Source organism: Arachis ipaensis, chromosome B4, assembly GCF_059453495.1.
Source record: "Arachis ipaensis isolate K30076 ecotype BB chromosome B4, ASM5945349v1, whole genome shotgun sequence".
NCBI classification, from domain to species: Eukaryota; Viridiplantae; Streptophyta; class Magnoliopsida; order Fabales; family Fabaceae; genus Arachis; species Arachis ipaensis.
The window spans coordinates 24,853,013-24,871,071 of NC_142439.1; the positions used below are offsets into that span (position 1 = coordinate 24,853,013).

Genomic DNA, 18,059 nt, shown 5'->3' on the forward strand with positions numbered 1-18,059 from the left:
TGATGGTAGAGGAGTGAATGGTGATGGCAAATTAGCAATGCAGCGGTGGATGAGGGTAGGGGTGAGCACGGGTCGCAGATACCCGATCACCTGTCCAAACCCGAATCGAACTAAACCAATGACTCTCTCTAGTAATTGGTTCGGGTAACGGTTCTGGGGGTGCGAAATCCGAATCAACCCGTAGACCAGACCATATATTAATTAAATAAAAAAATAAAAATTTAAAAAATATATATGCCTTTTAATATGTTTGGATTTTAATGTCTTTAGTGTTTAATATGTTTGAATTTTAATGTGTTTAGTTTTTAATGTATTTGGTATTTAAGATGTTTGGATTATTTCTATTAATGTTACATGTTTATTGTACTTACAGAATTTGTAAGATAAAAATTTCGTTTTTTTATTTCTTTTTAATGATCGGGTATCCAATTACTCGAACCAAACCAACCTGTTTTTAATCGGTTTGGTTTGGTTCGGGTATACACACAAAAAACACAAATCCAAACCAACCCAAATCAATTATAATTTAATTGGTTCGCTTCTAATTTTACCTTAAACTTGAACCAACTGACCCGTGCTCACCCCTAGATGAGGGTTTGGATTATGAATTAGGGTTGAAAGATGGTTGGATTGGAGGTAAAATTATAAAAAAAAATTGACACTTTTGACTGTCAAAAATTTAACAGCTTAGAGAAAATTAAAATTTATTTTAAATGTTAAGGACATAATTAAATTAAATCAAATTAAATATTAAAATAATTTTAAAAAATTTATATACTTTTATTTTTTTTTGACAGTGCAATTAGTTTGTTATGTCAAAGAAGAGTAGAGAAGAATTAACCAAATCAAAGACACGTGGTGTTGTCTGAGAAGTGAAAAATTTTGAATTTTACTTTAAACATAACCCTACGCTACTAAAGTATTAATACAATTTTCTTATGAATCCCGTTAGGGTGTAAATAGAGTATTTGTACAATGTGTACTATGGGCTATTTATTTGGCCTAATATGAGTTAAAAAATGAACATTCAGGGTAAAATACTATTAATTTCTCAAACACAATACACTCATACTATCCAGAATAACCATCTGAATACCAGGAATAATAAACATCTGATATCCTACTGAATCGAACATTCCTATACCCCCGTTGTACATATTGTATAGATACTCCATTGCTTCCCTATATTTTCTCTTTTCTTATATCTATACCACTGTTCCACTTGTAACACACTATTCTACTAATTGAATTGGGGGCACTAAACATGTTATACTTACTATACCATCATTCAATTTACATTGGGTTAAAAAAAAATGTAAATTGGAAAAGTCTAGGGAGCCAGCAGTTTTGTTGAATTTTGGTCAGCATGTAGCCAGCAGAGAAAGGTGAGTCATTGGATAAAATCTCACACCAATCTCACACCATTATCATTGATGACTATTTGATGGCTACTAATCACAAAAGTTGCTGGCCCCTAGTATTGTTCATGTAAATTTACTATGCCTTCTAATTTTCAGCAAAGCAATCGTTCTCTTGGACGAAACAATGTCAAACAAAAATAAGATGAATGGATAATATCTGTCGATAGTGGAAACAGAATCAGTGTGAAAAACGGTATTGGCAGAAAAGCAAGAATGGAAATGAAAATTGGAACCCAGTTTGAACCGTGGTAATATGTGATGAAAGAAGAAACACCAAACGCTATCATCATGCTTGTGATGGAAACGAATTGAGCAATCAACCCAAATAGAAGCTTGAAAGGCAATGATCTGAAGTAGTTATCCTCTGCATAACTTGAGTCGAGAATGGACAAGAACATTAGTATTGAAGCTGAAGATGATATAAGAGCGATTGCGTCGGAGATGGCGAATGTAAGGAACAATGGTTGTGTTAAATAGGTTGGGGTTCCCGTGGTGCTGTTGCGGCCACCGGGGAGGTTGAAGGTTGCAGCGAAGACTCCGGTGGCAATGAGTGTTGAAACAAGCATGCAGTTTTTGGCTGTGTTCTTTGTCCATGATGCTGCCTCTGTTAATAAGTCTTTGTGCTCCTCAGTGAATAATGCATGGGGTGTTTTGCCATCGTAATTTTTCAAATCCTTGTATGATGGTAACATTATTTTTTCCACTTCCTAGAACATCAAAAATCAAATGAAAATGTTTGATAATAAAAGAAAATCATTCAAAAATAACCATAATTTATCTTATTTAATATTCATTAATTGTTGCAACAATTAATAAATATTAAATAAAATAAATTCTGACTGTTTTTTTGTCTTCCCAACATTACGGAAAATCAAAATATAATATGCCTGATATTAATGCATGTATAGTGACTTTCACTCCATGAATTAATGTTGCATAATTAAGTGGTGATGCTGATCAGAAATCACCAATTGTTCTAATTAATGGTTACTAAAGCAGTATTGGAAAATTTAAGGAACTTATTGCATCAAATAAAGTCTTTTTAACCTAATCTACTAACTTTAACATCGTTAAATTAAGAGAAATTATTTTAAGGATTTTGTCATCCACTTCCCATACTAAATCCTATATTTAATTTAAATTTTTTATTCAAATATTCCATTTATATATCTTTAAAATGTGGTCCTAAAACATTTAGCGTTTGTTTTGAGGTACTGAGACAAAGACTGGGAGACTGAGACTCGGTATCATATTTGTTGGTTCAGAAACTTGTACTAAAATTTTTGTCTCTGTCTCCAAAATTTTCAGTATTTCAGTACCTCCAAAAAGTAGGGACACAGGAACTAAAATATTTAGAGATAGAGACTGAAACTTTAATAACATTTTATACTTAAAATATTCTCATTTCAATTAATTAATTCCAATTTTACCTTTTGTACAAATTAAATTAGAGTTTTATTCTTGTTTCAATTTCTGTCTCCCACTTTGTACCAAACAGAATACTGAGATTTATTTCTGTTTCTCAGTCTCAGTCTTTTTGTCTCTGTCTCTCCACCAAACACTACCTTAAATTTAGTTTGAGTTTTTATTTTGACAAGTAAAAATTCAAATTTAAAAAAAAAATATTAGATTAGATATTTTAATTTATAACAAATTTTTATTATTAGAGAAATCTTTGAGACAAATTAGACCTTCTTAAGTTTTTATTTCTTAAGATGAATTAATTTGTTTTGTATAAATATTTTTTTTTATCAAATTGTCTTTATTTATTAGAGATTTATTTATTCAATACATATATTAAAAATTTTGCCGAAAACGATAAGGAATCAAACTGAAAAGAATAATTCCAGAAACTTTCAAAATGTTATTAGAAATAAATTTATTAAAAATTCTTTGAAAATCAATTCCAACGTTTATTCTTTCATTTTTTATTACATGCTACAACCAAAATCAAGTTAATCTAGACTACAATGCCTTCAAACTTAAAATTTCCCCAAAAATTGAAAGAAAAAAAATCTGAATATATTGCATACCTGGAACCATAGTAGTTCATGTGTCATTTGAAGAGCCGGTCCAGAAATTCGTTTGAGCTGAGCTGAAGGTGCTAATTTTGCAGCATGATGCAACATATTGTTCTTTTCATGGTCTTCAAAAGTAACAATCAAATCTTTGATGGCACCTATTTCATGTATAAGATTGAATATACTCGAATTGCGATGCAGAACAGCAATGTGGATTATGCTTCGATTTTTAGCATCCACTTCCCACATCAAATCAGGATCTGCTCTCATAAGCTCAGCAACAAACTTAAAATTTCCTAGTTTTGTGGCATCGAATGTTATTTGTGTTGGAAGACTTATCAATTCCCTTAGCTTTGTCTCTGTGTGATTCATGACAAGTATGTTCCAAAGTTTCCTAACAAGTTTGATCAATGGAGTCACACCTATATCAAACATACTTGTTATTAGTATTAGAATTGCCTCTTCGTATCAGCATAAACTTTTGAAATAAATGATTTTATGACAATTAATAGAACATTCTTATGGATGAAATGTTTTTTTGAGGCAGCTATAGTTTTTCATTTTACTTACTTGATCCCATGACCAGGTTTCTAAGATTCCATGGACCTTGATGGGTAAAATCAGCAGGCTTTCGAGCCAAGATATGCAAACCCGTCTCATTCTCATCATTCTGAGCTGAAGCTAGCTCTTCATTTTCTTCCAACATTTGTAAAGCCAAATCTGCACATTTATTGTCCAAAATTTAGATTGTTGTTTAATAAACAATGTACATATTGAAATATGTTTTAACAACCATACTAGGTGTATACAAATTAGTCACTCGTAAATAGTAATTCATATAAAATATATGCTGAAATATAAAAACACATTGAAAATGAATTAAACAACACGTGTATAGTTATGGTAATGTACTCACCATACAAACCATTGTCGAGAAGAAGGAAGAAGATAAACCTCTTGTCTTCTTCATCTAATATGTCACTAGTCATGGGAAACAGATGCCTTGTCATACCATTTTTCCCCTGTAATGCAGCCAAGTAAAGAGGAGTCATCCCTACACCACCCCTTTTCCTTGGTAGCTCACTATTTTTCTTGATCATCATATCAGCGATCTTCATGTTCCCGGATGCGGCCGCGGAGCAAAAGGCATTGTTCTTGTTCTTATCTTTCAGTTCGAGATCATGTGGATCAAGTTTTTTTAGAAGCTCTTGTACAAAGTGAACATGGTTTGATCCTGCTGCAACTTGGAGTAGTGTTTTCTCACTCCTCTTTACTATGGCTGCTCTTAGCAGTCTATCATCTTGCTCTATCATGTGCTTAGCTGCATTCCAATCTCCTTTTAATGCTACCTTTAAAAGGGGTACGCATTTTTCGAAGTATATCCCTGAAAAATTACAGTCTCTAAATTTTATGAGTGACTTAATTTGATTATTGATTATCGATGCATGACTAACTCACAGGTCAAAACAAATTCAATAATAGAGTATGAATCAGTTTAAACTTTAAAAATATACAGAGTATGGTATCCATAGTATTTGTTGATAAACTATGCTAAGTGTACACTAGAATATTCCGTAAAATCAATTATTGGAGTAGAATACACGTTTAAAATGAGTTAAACTATACGTATTTATACACAAGTACACAGTAATTGATTTTAGTATACAAATAACATTTTTATTTATCGTTACAATTTTTTCTCCTTTTTTAAGCATATTATCGCACTTTTTACAATTATTTGGTTAGAGTCCTTTTTGAATATAAAATCGTTATTTGGTTATGATGCCAAAATCATCATTTTTTTTAATCAATTATTTGAGATAATTTAGTATTTTTTTTAACTCTTTAAATCTGCTAAGTAACTCAATTATGGTGAAATAATACTAGAGAATTAATATTATAACCGTTAATTTCAGCTAACATACACTATAGTTAATTATCAAACAAAATCAATATAAAATCTATTAAATACGAGTTTAGTTAAATTTGAATTTTGGATATTTTTAATTTAATTTCAGATATTTTTTTCTTACGTTAAATGTTGACTACAATGTTAGTTGTGCAATATTAATTTTCAAAATTTTTTCATTATGTTATTTCTTATAATCTCAATTACCTTTTTTAAATGTTGTAAGTTAAAGTTTCATAAATCAGTGTAGCATAGTTAGCAGCATAAAACTGGCTAATCTTCTATTATTACTTAATCACATGGAGCCATGGAGGTTAGAGACAATAAAAAATCAATTCAAATAGTCTAAATAATTATCTTGTTTTGTATTTATTAAACATTAAAAAAGGTATATTTTGATCATTTGGATTAATTTTTTATTATCTCGCTAGTATTATTTAAGAGAGAGAGAGAGAGAGAGAGTTACCATTATCTTGTATTAGTTCAGAGGAAGAGCATTCATCATTTGAAACAATCTGCACTACATGTGATTGGGGTGATGATTGAGAAGAAGCAATAATACCAACCATCTCTACTTGTGATGCTGCTGCTGCTGTTGAGTTAGCAACTGCCTTTGCCATTTTTTTTCCTTTCAAGTTTCTTTAAAACAAAATTAAAATTAATATTTCATGTACAAAAGAAGAAAAAAAGTGACTAATTTTGCTTTAATTTCATCTATTGTTATCTTTTTAATCAACGGTTCAAGCCTTCAAGTTAATAAACCTCTTCACACTACTTTAACATATTTTCTCTCTTTTCTAATAGCATTACATCATTTGATGGCAAATTATGAACCAAATTTTTTCACCCAATAAATAAATAAAAATAATCAAATTATTTTTGTCAAAAATGAATTTAATGAAATTAACATACATGTATAAATGATTATTTTATATTATTCTGCGTATATATATATTCTTTTTGAAATAAAGATAATGCACATGCTCATTTTATTTTCTTTGTATCATTTAATTTATTTAGAAAAATAATTAATAATAAAAAATAATTAAATTTTAAATTTTTTAATCATAAATTAAATTTAAGCTAAAAAAAATTTAAAGGCACAAGCATACATATATAAAAAATTAAAGGCACAAGTAGTTATTAACGAAAAAAGTGTTGAGAATCCCTCCAAAACCGTTGCTTTTCCTATTTCTTTCTTCATTTGTATGTTGAAAAAAAAAAGAACCATGATACTGATCAGACCAACTTAAGGTTGCAAATTTATTTCTTCTGAGTTAAAATTAATATATAGCTACCAAAAATCTTAAGAATCAAAGAATAATAAATAAAATGGAAATATTTTTTATTTCACAATTAAAAAATTAAAGGCACAAGTATACATATTTAAATTTCTTTACATATATTTGTGCCTTTTGATTTTTTTTAGCTTAAATTTAAATTTTTTATGATTGAAAAATATAAAATTTAATTATTTTTCATTATTAATTATTTTTTCTAAATAAATTAAATGACACAGAGAAAATAAAATGAGCATGTGCGTTATTTTTATTTCAACATATATATGTGTGTGTAGAATAATATAAAATAACCATTTATGTATGAGAAAAAATGATTTGATTGCTTTTATTTATTTATTGGGTGAAAGATTCTGAAATATAATTTGTCAGCACATAATGTTATGTTATTAGAAAAGAGACAAAATATGTTAGTTAAAGTAGTGTCAGAAGTTTATTATTATATATTTTTACTTTATTAGTATGAGAGGTTTATTAGTGTGATGGGAATAGCATTTATTGAAATGCTTTTGATATTATATGTTCCATTTTCACTGGCAAGCACTTTTAAAACGGGAAATTTTTTTTTTCTCTTGTTTTTGCTGATGTGAAATGCGAAATGGTTAATAATTTTATCTTATTTTTGTAATTATGGTGTGCAAAAATTGATCTTTTTATTTTAGTATTCCTTAATCGTAAAAATATAATTAAATATATAAAATAATATATTTTTATTTTATTTAAACTGATAAATAATAATTTTTTTATTTAAATAAAAAAATGAAACTTATAACCTTGATCTTGTAATTTCAATTTATATTTTACACTATAAATAATACTATCTAAGTTGTTAATATAATGGAGTTAATTATATGTATGATATTTTATATTTTTTATATTCTTCAAACTCATTTAGAAAATATATAATAAAAGATCATATTGTATATTTTTTATTAAAAAAATCCAATTTTTTACCCTCACTCACGGTGGTCTAGAAATTGGTGTTATGGTATATTATTTTCATGTTTGACGGGCTGCCCCCCCATACATGATTGTCCATTTGTCCTATTCATTCTGTCGTTATTATTTCAGCAACTTGAACAAAGGACTACACTACGTGTATTCACCTGATTAGTCACACCATTCCCTATTAATCTATTATTTTTATTTTCACCATCACAAAATATATTTTTGGACACATTCTTTTATATTTTATATAGTAATTTTTTTTGTATTTTATAAAATAATTTCAGCTATTTAATACACTTTATTTTAACAAAATAAAAAAGAAAATAATAAATAATATATATATATATATATATATATATAGTATAAAAAAAGTTGAATAAATAGCTTTTTTTTTCCATATATTATGAATCTTTTTTGGCTATTGACTAGCAAAACAAAAGTCTTTGCAATACACATTAGACACCTTAAAATCATCCCAAAATGACTTTATTAATTGCATGATTTTTCGAAGGCGGCTGTCTTCCTATGCCCGCTTGCTAAAAGAAAATGAAGACTCTATCTTGTAAAGTGAGAGTGATCTATCTTCTAAGAATAAAATGGAAGCTTTTCTGTTCTGGATGGGGTAGAGGGTATTTAGGAAAACACAGGAAGGAAGGAAGAAAGAGAACGCATCAAGATTTAAAGAGTATATATTAAAAAATAAAAATTATTCCGAGAAAATTAAAATTGAGAGGGTATAGAACTCATTTGTTTAGACTTATATGATTGGACTAATGTATTATCTGATGATTCTGATACCATATTAAAAGTGTCATGAAAATTAAAGTGGAGAGTAGAGAAGAAAGAACAAAGAGAAGAATAGTGCATATAAACCCAACTATGTGAATTTGAATCTACTACATCGTATATATGTAGCTAGCAGTAGAAGAAGTGGATAAGTAACTGATCTAACTACCCAACGTTAGTAACTGAATCGTAACAGAATCATTCTGGCAAAAACATTAGGAGAAACCGAAAAAGAGAAGATGGGAATCGGAATATTACCTATTATTATTTTAATTTGCCCACGGAACCTTTATATTCTTAGAAGTGCCTTCAGTTCCAGAGAGAGAAAGAGGGGACTGAAATCCCAACCAGATGCTTCGGAATATATATCTGCATACAACAAGAATTTTCCAAACATTCAGTGCATATATTGCTTTCAAGTTTCAACACTTGTTGATGTGCAGTTTTGCACTCACCACCATGAATTTGAAACTGCTGATGAAGCTTCCTATTTTCTGTCACGCGAAAAACTCTAGTTAAATATACAGAAAGGTAAAGAACCTATCTAAATATAATTGATTAATTGTTCACAGGACAACAACATTTATCTAATGAATATTATAGAAAACATGAAAATATAAAGATGATAAAATGGGACCGATAGATACATGGTTTGGAGTATAATAGTATATACTATATAGTGTCCAAATGATATTTTGGGACAGTAATTAAATTTTAAATTTTAAATAAAAAAACAACTTGTGCATCACATGGTTATGGTTTCATATTTTTACGGTGTGGTCCCGGATTTTCATTATATAAATTTGTCTATACTTTCTGTAATGGGGGATTTTTTTTAAATAAATAATTTAAATATTTTATTTATGAATATAAATAATTTATTATATATTTATTAATTTTTATCTTTTTATATATTTCGTTTACACGGTAAACGAATTAATATCGCTTATATCTCGTATACATTCATTTATACTATAAACGAAATATATGAAATTTAAAAAATATACCTATTTCATTTATAAAATATGTGTATTTATAAATATAAAAATATAATTTTTAAAAATAATAAAAAATATTAATAATTTAATTTGGACTAATTTAAAAAAATAAAAAGTTGATATATTTTGTTATTATTTAAATTAATTTTAATTAATTTATATCTCATTTATATTTTAAATTTTAAATTAATAACTTTATTTGTTTGTACTGAACTTTTGTAAATAGTGCATTTCAAATAATAGAAAAGATGTACTGTTTTAAATAATGAAAAAGACGTGCAATTTTAAAATAATAGGAGAAACATGTTATTTTAACTCACGTAATTAGAAAATGCTATTCAAAAAGAATAAAAAACATAAAAAATTAAAAATTGATAAACAAAATTTCAACCATATATAATTTAAATTTAAAATTTTTAATATAACAAAAGTTTTAAATTTTTCATATACCCTTCTTAAATACTAATTCAAATGTGTTAGCTTCTACAGTAATTTAATTTTTATTATGTGTGCATAATAAAAATTTTTAATATAACAAAATTTTTAAAATTTTTATATGTTTTTTATTCTTTCTTAGTACTAATTTAAATGTGTTGGTTTCTAAAAAAATAATGTGCTGTTTTATATAGCAATTTTAAATTACGTGATACCCCAAGATCCTTGTTAATAGATTCCGTCCTCATGTTGCGGAGATTGTTGGCCCGCTTCAAGGAGAATTTATTCCGAGACGAGGAACTCCTAACAACATCATTATTGCTCAAGAAGTCATTTACTTTATGAAGAAGACTAAGGGTTAGTTTGGCTAAACTTCTTAAATAAGTTCTTTTAAAAAAGGAGCTTAAAATATAAGGACTTTTATTAATAACAACTTTTAAATAAGTTATTTTATGTTTGGAAAGTTATTATAGAAGTCCTTGTTTTAAAGTTATGCATTAAATAGGAGTGATAAAATAGCTTTTGAAAATAGGAGAAGTCACATTTTTTAACTTCTTCAAAAACTCTTAAATAACTTTTTGAAAAGTTAAAAATTTATCTAAAAATTGTACCAAACACTATTAATGTAACTTTTTATAAGTCAAAAACTAAAAAAACTAGCTTTTGGAGTTTAAAAAGTAGCTTTTGGAGTTTCCCAAACGGACCCTAAATCAAAGAAAGGCACACTGGCCTTTAAGATTGATCTGGAGAAAGCTTATGACAGAGTTGACTGGAGGTTTTTAGCCCATACCCTTAAGAGCTTTGGTTTTTCCAATCCTACAATTAATTTGATTATGAATTGTGTCACTGCTTCCTCCTTATCTATTCTTTGGAATGAGAATCGTCTAAATGACTTTACTCCTAGTCGGGGACTTAGACAAGGAGACCCTATCTTTTTGTGTTGTGTATGAAGAGATTAGCGTGCTTTATTAGTCATCACGTTGATTTGGGCTTGTGGGAGCCGATTGCTATTTCTAGAGGGGATCAAGAATATCTCATTTAATGTTTACGGATGACTTACTTTTATTCTGTAAAACTACAAAGAAACAAGTGCAAAATGTGATGTTGGTTTTAGAAATTTTTTGCAAAGCATCCGGGATGAAGATTATTGTGGAGAAGTCTAAAGCGCTTTGCTCTAAGAATGTCTCTGCAACAAGGAAAGAGGTTTTCACTGGGGTATCCTCTATCAGATTTGTCCAAGACTTGGACAAGTATCTTGGAGTTACCCTTAGCCATTCTAGGGTGATCTGTTCAGCTTTCAATAGTGTCCTGGATAAGATTCGAGGTAGACTAGCAAGCTGAAAAGAGAGTTTACTCAATCGAGCTAGTAGACTCTGCTTGGTTAATTTTGTTGCAGTCGCTATTCCCACTATCAGATGCAGGTCTCTGTTTTTTCAAAAAGAATCATAAGTAAATTGGAGTCTATGATGAGAAATTTTTTTTGGGAAGGACAAGTTGATGAGAGAGGATTGAATCTTATTAGTTGAAAGGTGCTGGTTACTCCAAAAAATATAGAGGTTTGGGGATTAGAGATTCTTATTGTGTGAATATTGCACTTCTTGGAAGCTAGTTTGGACTTCTTTCCAACAGCCAAACAAGTTATGAGTCCAATTGTTGGATGCCAAATACCAATCATCTTTATATGACTATTTTAGTTGTCCTAAGAACAAGGGCTCTCCCATTTGGAGGGGTCTTTGCAAAGCTTGGAAAGGGTTGAAGGATGAGTTTGCTTGGTGTATTGAGAATTTGAATCAGAATTTTTGGTTTTGTAGCTGGAGGAGAAAAGGACAGTTATCTAATGAGATGGATTATATTCACATTTTTATTCGAATCTCCAGATACAGGATATTTAGTCTGTTGGTAGGTGGCATTTAGATACTATTTATTCTTCTTTATCTCAAAATCTAAAAGGTAATATTTTTTCTTACAATCTAGATTTGCAAGCAAATCCGGAAGTGGGTTGATATTGATTTAGGTCTACTGCCAAAGTCATACGCAATAGTTACTTGTGGTTGTGTAAGCAGCTGTTTGATTGGGAGGAGTGGGAGAATTGGCTTTGGCTTTGGCGTTAGCTTGTTCCAGAAAAGCACAAGTTTTTGGCTTGGCTGTGTCTTAAGGAGGCTCTTCCTACTGCAAGTTTTCGGTTCAGAAGAGGGATGTTGTCATCGGATAGGTGCCCAAGATGTCTTTCTAGTCAGGAATCGATTTTACATTGTATTCAGAATTGTCCAAAAGCTCAGCTTGTATGGCATAGGTTGGATATTTCTTGTCATCCTTTGGATTTGAAGAATTGGTTCTTGTATCATAGCAGATAGCATTCGTTCAGGTTCTTTTCGAGACTTTGGTGGATATGACGAGTAAGGAATAATGACATCTTTAATTTTCATAAAACATGGCCTCCAGAAAAAAGTGATTTGTCTGGCATTAACTTTAGAAAATGAGCTTAGGAATATTTTCTAATTACAACGTATGTCCCTTCCCTCTATTCTAAATGGTTTTCGGAATCCTCCATCCATTGGTACTTTCAAGATTAATTGTGATGCTAGTTATCTTGGTTCGGGTGATAGTATTGGTTTTGCTTGTGTTATTAGAGATTGTAATGGGAGTTGACAAATGAGGTGTTTGGGAATGATTGAGAGTAATAATATTCTTCAAGGAGAATTGTTTGCTATTTGGAGAGGATATCTCTTAGCTTGGTATGTGGGTCAGCGAGATGTTATTTGTGAGACGGATTGTGTGGAAGCGTTTAATCTTGTTACTAATCATCAAGATGGTTTTGGGTTTATTGATCCGTTGGTACTCAAAATAAGAGATATCATATTTGGAATTAGCGTGTTGACTTTCGTTTGATTATGAAAGATGCAAACACGGTGACAGATATTATAACAAAGATGGCGATGGGGTTACAACTTCATCATGTGAAGCTTCCTTCACCTTGGGAGGAGTTTAAGAGTAATCTTAAACGGGACTGTCCCTCTATTTAAACAATTCTTTTGTTTTATTTGTTTTGTTTTGTTTTGTTTTGTTTTGTTTTGTTTTGTTTATTTAAGTCACCAAAAAATTACGTGATACCCCACCTACTAATTAGGGCTTTTTTACCTAAATGCGCATCTAAAAAACATTAATTCCCATAATGCGCATGGGTGGAAATGTTTCTAAAAACGCGCATTGCCATTTCTTGGCCTGTGCCCGTGAAATGGATTTGAACTCCATTTCACTCAAGGTGCCCACGAAATGGGTATCCCATTTCCATGGTGGCAGCAGCGAAATGGAAGGAAGAACTCTAGGCAGGCAGGCGCAAAATGGGTGTACGGCCGAGTTAAGACTCCATGTCTCTTGTACCGGACACGAAATGTGACAAATTTGTGTGTACTGCACACAAATTGGAACAACGGCTAGGCTATAAAAACCCTTCTCCAGCAGAACTAAAGCCACATTTCTAATTCTCACTTCTTCTCCCCTTTCTTCTTCTCCGAAAATTCCACTCTCATAGAAGCTGCTTTTTCTAATTTTTGGGTGTCATAATGGCATCTGAACATATTTATGTGGTCATATATCCCAATGGTGAAATTTCGTATACAGCTGAGGGAGTGACCTTTATGTGTGACGACCCACTTTGGATAATGATTTCCCCACAGTCGTGTCTGCAACAACTAAAAAATATGATTATGATGAACACTGGGCTGATTGGAAAAAAGGAGATCAGTACGCTTATTTACAGGATGCCGGTTGCTGTAGCAAGTTCGTTTACATATCAGAAAATGCATATTAAATCTGACAAGCACGTATCGATGATGTTTTCGTATCATCGTAGCATCGGAAGCATCTATTCGATGGAACTCTACATGAAGCTCCAAGATGTGGGGGCAGCTCATCTAGTTCGAATAACGTGGAGGAATTGCGAAATTCCAGTGCTGGTGAAGGCATTCCATTTTTGGACATAGGTAGGGCTCGCAGTCCGTCCTTTTAACGCCTTCGTGGCCCCCACCCAGAATACAGAAATTCCTGACCGACGTCCCTTCCCCAATGTCCATGTCGTATATCCGGAAGGAATGGCCGACGGGTTGGCTGACTCCTCTGAGGAAGACAAGATTGAGAATGATAGTGGAGAGGAAGCAGAAGTTGTTCCGGAAACCCAACCGGTTCAGGGCGAAAGGGTCATCCCAACTGGTGTTGAACTGATAAATGTTGCAATGGTTGGAGGTCTTTCCAGCGGCACCCCCGACCAATACCTGCACCTCAGTCTTGGTCCAATGAACTTGACAAATGCAGATGACATACCCAGTAACTATGGTTTGACCGGTGAAATGGAGCTAGAGGTTGGCTTGAAATTCCTGAGTAAGGATGCAGCAATGCTTGCTATTAAGAACTACAACATCCGTCGAAGTGCAGAATTCAAAGTAGTGGAGTCAGATCATACTAGGTATGTTTGTCGATGCAAACTTTTTGGTGACCAATGTTGCTGGATGGTGAGGGTTGCGAAGACGAGGGCGTCCAGATTTTGGGAAGTTCGAAAATACCAAGGGCCTCACAGTTGTTTGGCGTCCGCGACTTCACAAGATCATGCTCAACTGGATTCAAATGTCATATGCCAGCATTAACCTGAGCTGGATCTTGAACTGGAGAGTCTGGGACCTGCATCTCCTCAACTTCGACAGCCTGATGTCTTCCACGGCGGGAATGATGGCGTCTCCTGTCCTGTGGAACTGCTGGTAGTTAAACAACTGGGCCTCTACCGTACTCTGCCGGAGCCCCTCGCGGAATGTCATCTCCTCGGAGATCATGGAAGGCCTCCGGGGGTGACAGAAACCTCTTTGTTCTCGAGCAATACCACCTGTAATAATCATGACTGTGATGCAAGGTATCTGCCCTATCAATCTCTAGCCGATATGATACAGTTCGTCGGTTTGCCCATACTTCAAACCATGTCTGCAGGCGGATGGGCCACCATCCATCATCGTTGCGAGCCGACTGGCGATGGAAGGTGTCTATGTTTAATGGAAGGTTCGGTGGACCTTGTTTGCCACCGAATTGCCGCATGACTCTATCGATGTTAACAATCTCGATCCAGTGGAACAGAATAAGTGGCACGACCACCGTATAGAAATCCCCATGTGGAGCTCCAAAAAATTCCGCAGGCACCCTCGGCAGAATACGTGCATCCCTGTACGGCATCCACAGAAACTACCAAAGCCGAGTGTCAGTTACACAGGTAGACAAACTTTCAGGGACAAAACAAAATCATGCGAGAGTCATGCAACAGGAATAGTTACCTCATCCACCTTCAAATTGTCCAACCTAAGCCGGTGCCTTTGTAAGCGTTGCTCGGCATAATCATTCTTTTCTCTCTTGTCCACCCACCTACGAAAGAACATCATGATCATAACCACATTTAAATAAAAATGCAGATGAAATAACAACACAAGTCATAAATACGAAAGATATGTAAGAAAATATATTACGTTGTAGCTAACGGAAACATGTATGGGCTCGTCACGTCCGGTGCCCAGAAAGGAAGTCTGAAGTATATCCAAGACATCAACAGTGTATGACAACCAGACATTCCCTCGATGTTATAATCAGTCGCTAGGCACATGCCTCTATACAACCAACAGAGCACGGCACTGCCCCAACTATATGTACTAATGGCATCATAGTTTTCCAGGAGAGGAAGATAACGTACGTGAACCGTGTTGTTCGCTTTGTCAGGAAGTAAAACGCCACCCAATAAATACATAACGTAACAACGTGCATACCGTACGAGGGCCTCCTTAGGAGAGTCAAGAGGCATCTGTTGTAGTCTATTCCTGAGCCACTTCAGTTTTATGTTATACTTCGTGGTCCCAACATGTCCGTCAGGAACTTCTCCAAGGAGTTCCTTACTCCATTGCCAAATATCCCTCTAGTGGAACTTACTCCATGACCTTAGTGTGCTGCTCACCGGCGATTGGTAACCCCACCTGCATGGCAACATCCTCCAAAGTGATAGTACACTCACCCCATGGGAGGTAGAATGTATGGGTCTCAGGACGCCATCTCTCCACAAGAGCGCTAATCATTGGGTTGTCGTACTCAAAACGCTTTATCAGAGACGCATAATAGAAGCCGGCTCTTCTTAGATACAGCTCAAGCATCTGCCTCCTAATCTCCATACTCGGATCTGCTTCGTCTACAGAGAAAACATCGACCAGCGTGCCATGCGGAGTCAACACACATGCTGGCTGAAATTGAAATAGATCAAAACACAATTATTTAGTTTACAACAATTTTTTTTAATTATTAACAAAATTTTATTTTTTTATTAAAAAAACTCACCTTAACATGTAAATGAGCATAAATATGAAATTCATCCAACCTATTAAGGTTTTCTTCCACATTAATTCCACTTCTACTTATTTTTTTAATAATAAAAATTACTACTCCAACACAAAATTTTTTCACCCAACCAACAGATAAAACTTTCTCATGCAACCCACTACTTCTCTTCTTTTTTTTACCTTCGAATTGGTCCTCTCCCCTCCCTTCACCTCCTTTTATATGCTTCACACTCACTAGACAACAATAAATGGCCTCCCAATCACCCAATACATGCTCGTACGGAAACTGCAACACTGAGACTTGCTGCTTTGACTGCCCCCCTCCATTTCATGCCTGCCACACTTGAGGATGGCCATTTCGTGTGTGCCTCCCATGAAATGCTCAACTCGTGGATGTCATATGTGAGTTGGGCCATTTCGTGTGTGCCATTAGTGAAATGGTGCATTACGTGTGTGCCATGGGTGATATGGTGCATTTCGTGTGTGCCATGTGTGAGGTGCTCCATTTCATACCTGAAACAAATGAAATGGTTTGTGTCAGTGGCCAGGACCCATTTCGTTGGTGATACTTGCGAGTTGGCCGTGCGCATTTTCAGAAACATTTTCAGCCATGCGCATTTTGGGAATTAAAGTTATTTGCATGCACATTTACGTAAAAAAGCCCACTAATTAGTGAGTTAAAATCACCTATCTCTCCTATTATTTTGAAATCGTCTATCTTTTTTATTATTTGAAATCACCAATCTTTCCTATTATTTGAAATGTTCTATTTATAGGAATTCAACATAAACAAACAAAGTTATTAATTTAAAATTTAAAATATAAATGACATATAAATTAATTAAAGTCAATCTAAATAATAACAAAATATATTAATTTTTATATTTTAAATTGATCTAAATTAAATTATTAATATTTTTATTATTTTTAAAAATTATATTTTTATATTTATAAATACACATATCTAATTTATAGTGTAAATAAAATATAAGTAATATTAATTCATTTACACTATAAATAAAATATGTAAAAAGATAAAAATTAATAAATATGCTATAAATTATCGATGTCTGTAAAAAAAATATTTAAATTATTTATTTAAAAAAAAATTCTCTGTAATGGAGTGTCCATCCACGAAAATAGACAAATGAAAGAAAAGGTAAGTTAGATTAAGGAGGAAAAAATGGACTTTTTCTTCTAATGATATGGTCTAATGTTGCCACTAAACCGTATTAAATATTTAAATTAGTATCAACCACCAGAATCCAGATGATGTTGTATCCATATAATCACGTAGTAGTGTATGACGAGGCATTCAAGGATTTGATTAATTTAATTAAAATTATGGGGACACTTGATTTGAAACAAGCTATAGTGCGCTGGATATAATTTAATTAAACGGAATATATCTTTTTATTTTCCATTCTCATTTTTAGTTTTTGCTCTTAGTTTTGTTTTCCGTTTCTATCTTAATTTCTGTCATAAAGAAATATTGCTCCCATTCTTATATCCTTTAGATTATTATTTTCTGTGAAGTCTCATTTTTCATCTTTTTATATTGATCATTTATATAAAAGTTCTAATAAAAAATAAAAAACAAATAAAAAATTATTATTACAACATATAAGAACACAGTCACATAGCGGTGAAAAGGAAAAAGGACGCCGCAATCAAAGACAATGAGGCAGCGAGAGGTGAAGACACGATGAGCACTGAGCAGAAATGGCGAGGAGTATGGTTGTGATGCTATGGGAGATTGGGATTTGCGAGTTCTAACCTTATAGAGAGAAGGAAAGACACTTTTAAAATTAGAGTTAGGTTTTATAATTTATATATATGGTATCTGAAGGTTGTGGTAGGCTTAGAGAAGGGGGTTGAATCTATGCC

The 18,059-nt window shown here is 32.5% G+C and overlaps 1 protein-coding gene across 2 annotated transcripts; it reads right to left on the bottom strand.

Moving 5' to 3' along the window:
- Positions 1 to 1,249: 1,249 nt before the first annotated feature.
- LOC107639213 (uncharacterized) lies at positions 1,250 to 9,068 on the bottom strand. Of its 2 annotated transcripts, XM_088485641.1 has the most exons (8): positions 8,839 to 9,068; positions 8,642 to 8,752; positions 5,818 to 5,990; positions 4,359 to 4,826; positions 4,013 to 4,162; positions 3,455 to 3,864; positions 1,489 to 2,128; positions 1,250 to 1,315 (listed from the first exon to the last, which is right to left on the bottom strand). In XM_088485641.1, exons 3-7 carry the CDS (start codon positions 5,969 to 5,971, stop codon positions 1,514 to 1,516), a joined length of 1,797 nt encoding a protein of 598 aa, XP_088341767.1. In that variant the 5' UTR covers positions 5,972 to 5,990; positions 8,642 to 8,752; positions 8,839 to 9,068; the 3' UTR covers positions 1,250 to 1,315; positions 1,489 to 1,513. The 2 variants fall into 2 exon arrangements, with proteins under 2 accessions (XP_088341767.1, XP_016198174.1); XM_016342688.3 differs by lacking the exon at positions 5,818 to 5,990 and having other exon boundaries at positions 1,250 to 2,128; positions 8,839 to 8,975.
- Between the last annotated feature and the right edge of the window lie 8,991 nt (positions 9,069 to 18,059).

Bases quoted from the DNA above. Each gene is read 5' to 3' on its own strand.
- LOC107639213 (XM_088485641.1), bottom strand. From the start codon at position 5,971: ATGGCAAAGGCAGTTGCTAACTCAACAGCAGCAGCAGCATCACAAGTA. The intron at 4,163-4,358 runs GTGAGTACATTA...ATAAATGTGCAG, and splicing joins TCTCGACAATGGTTTGTATG to ATTTGGCTTTACAAATGTTG. The intron at 2,129-3,454 runs GTATGCAATATA...TTGATGTTCTAG, and splicing joins ATGAACTACTATGGTTCCAG to GAAGTGGAAAAAATAATGTT.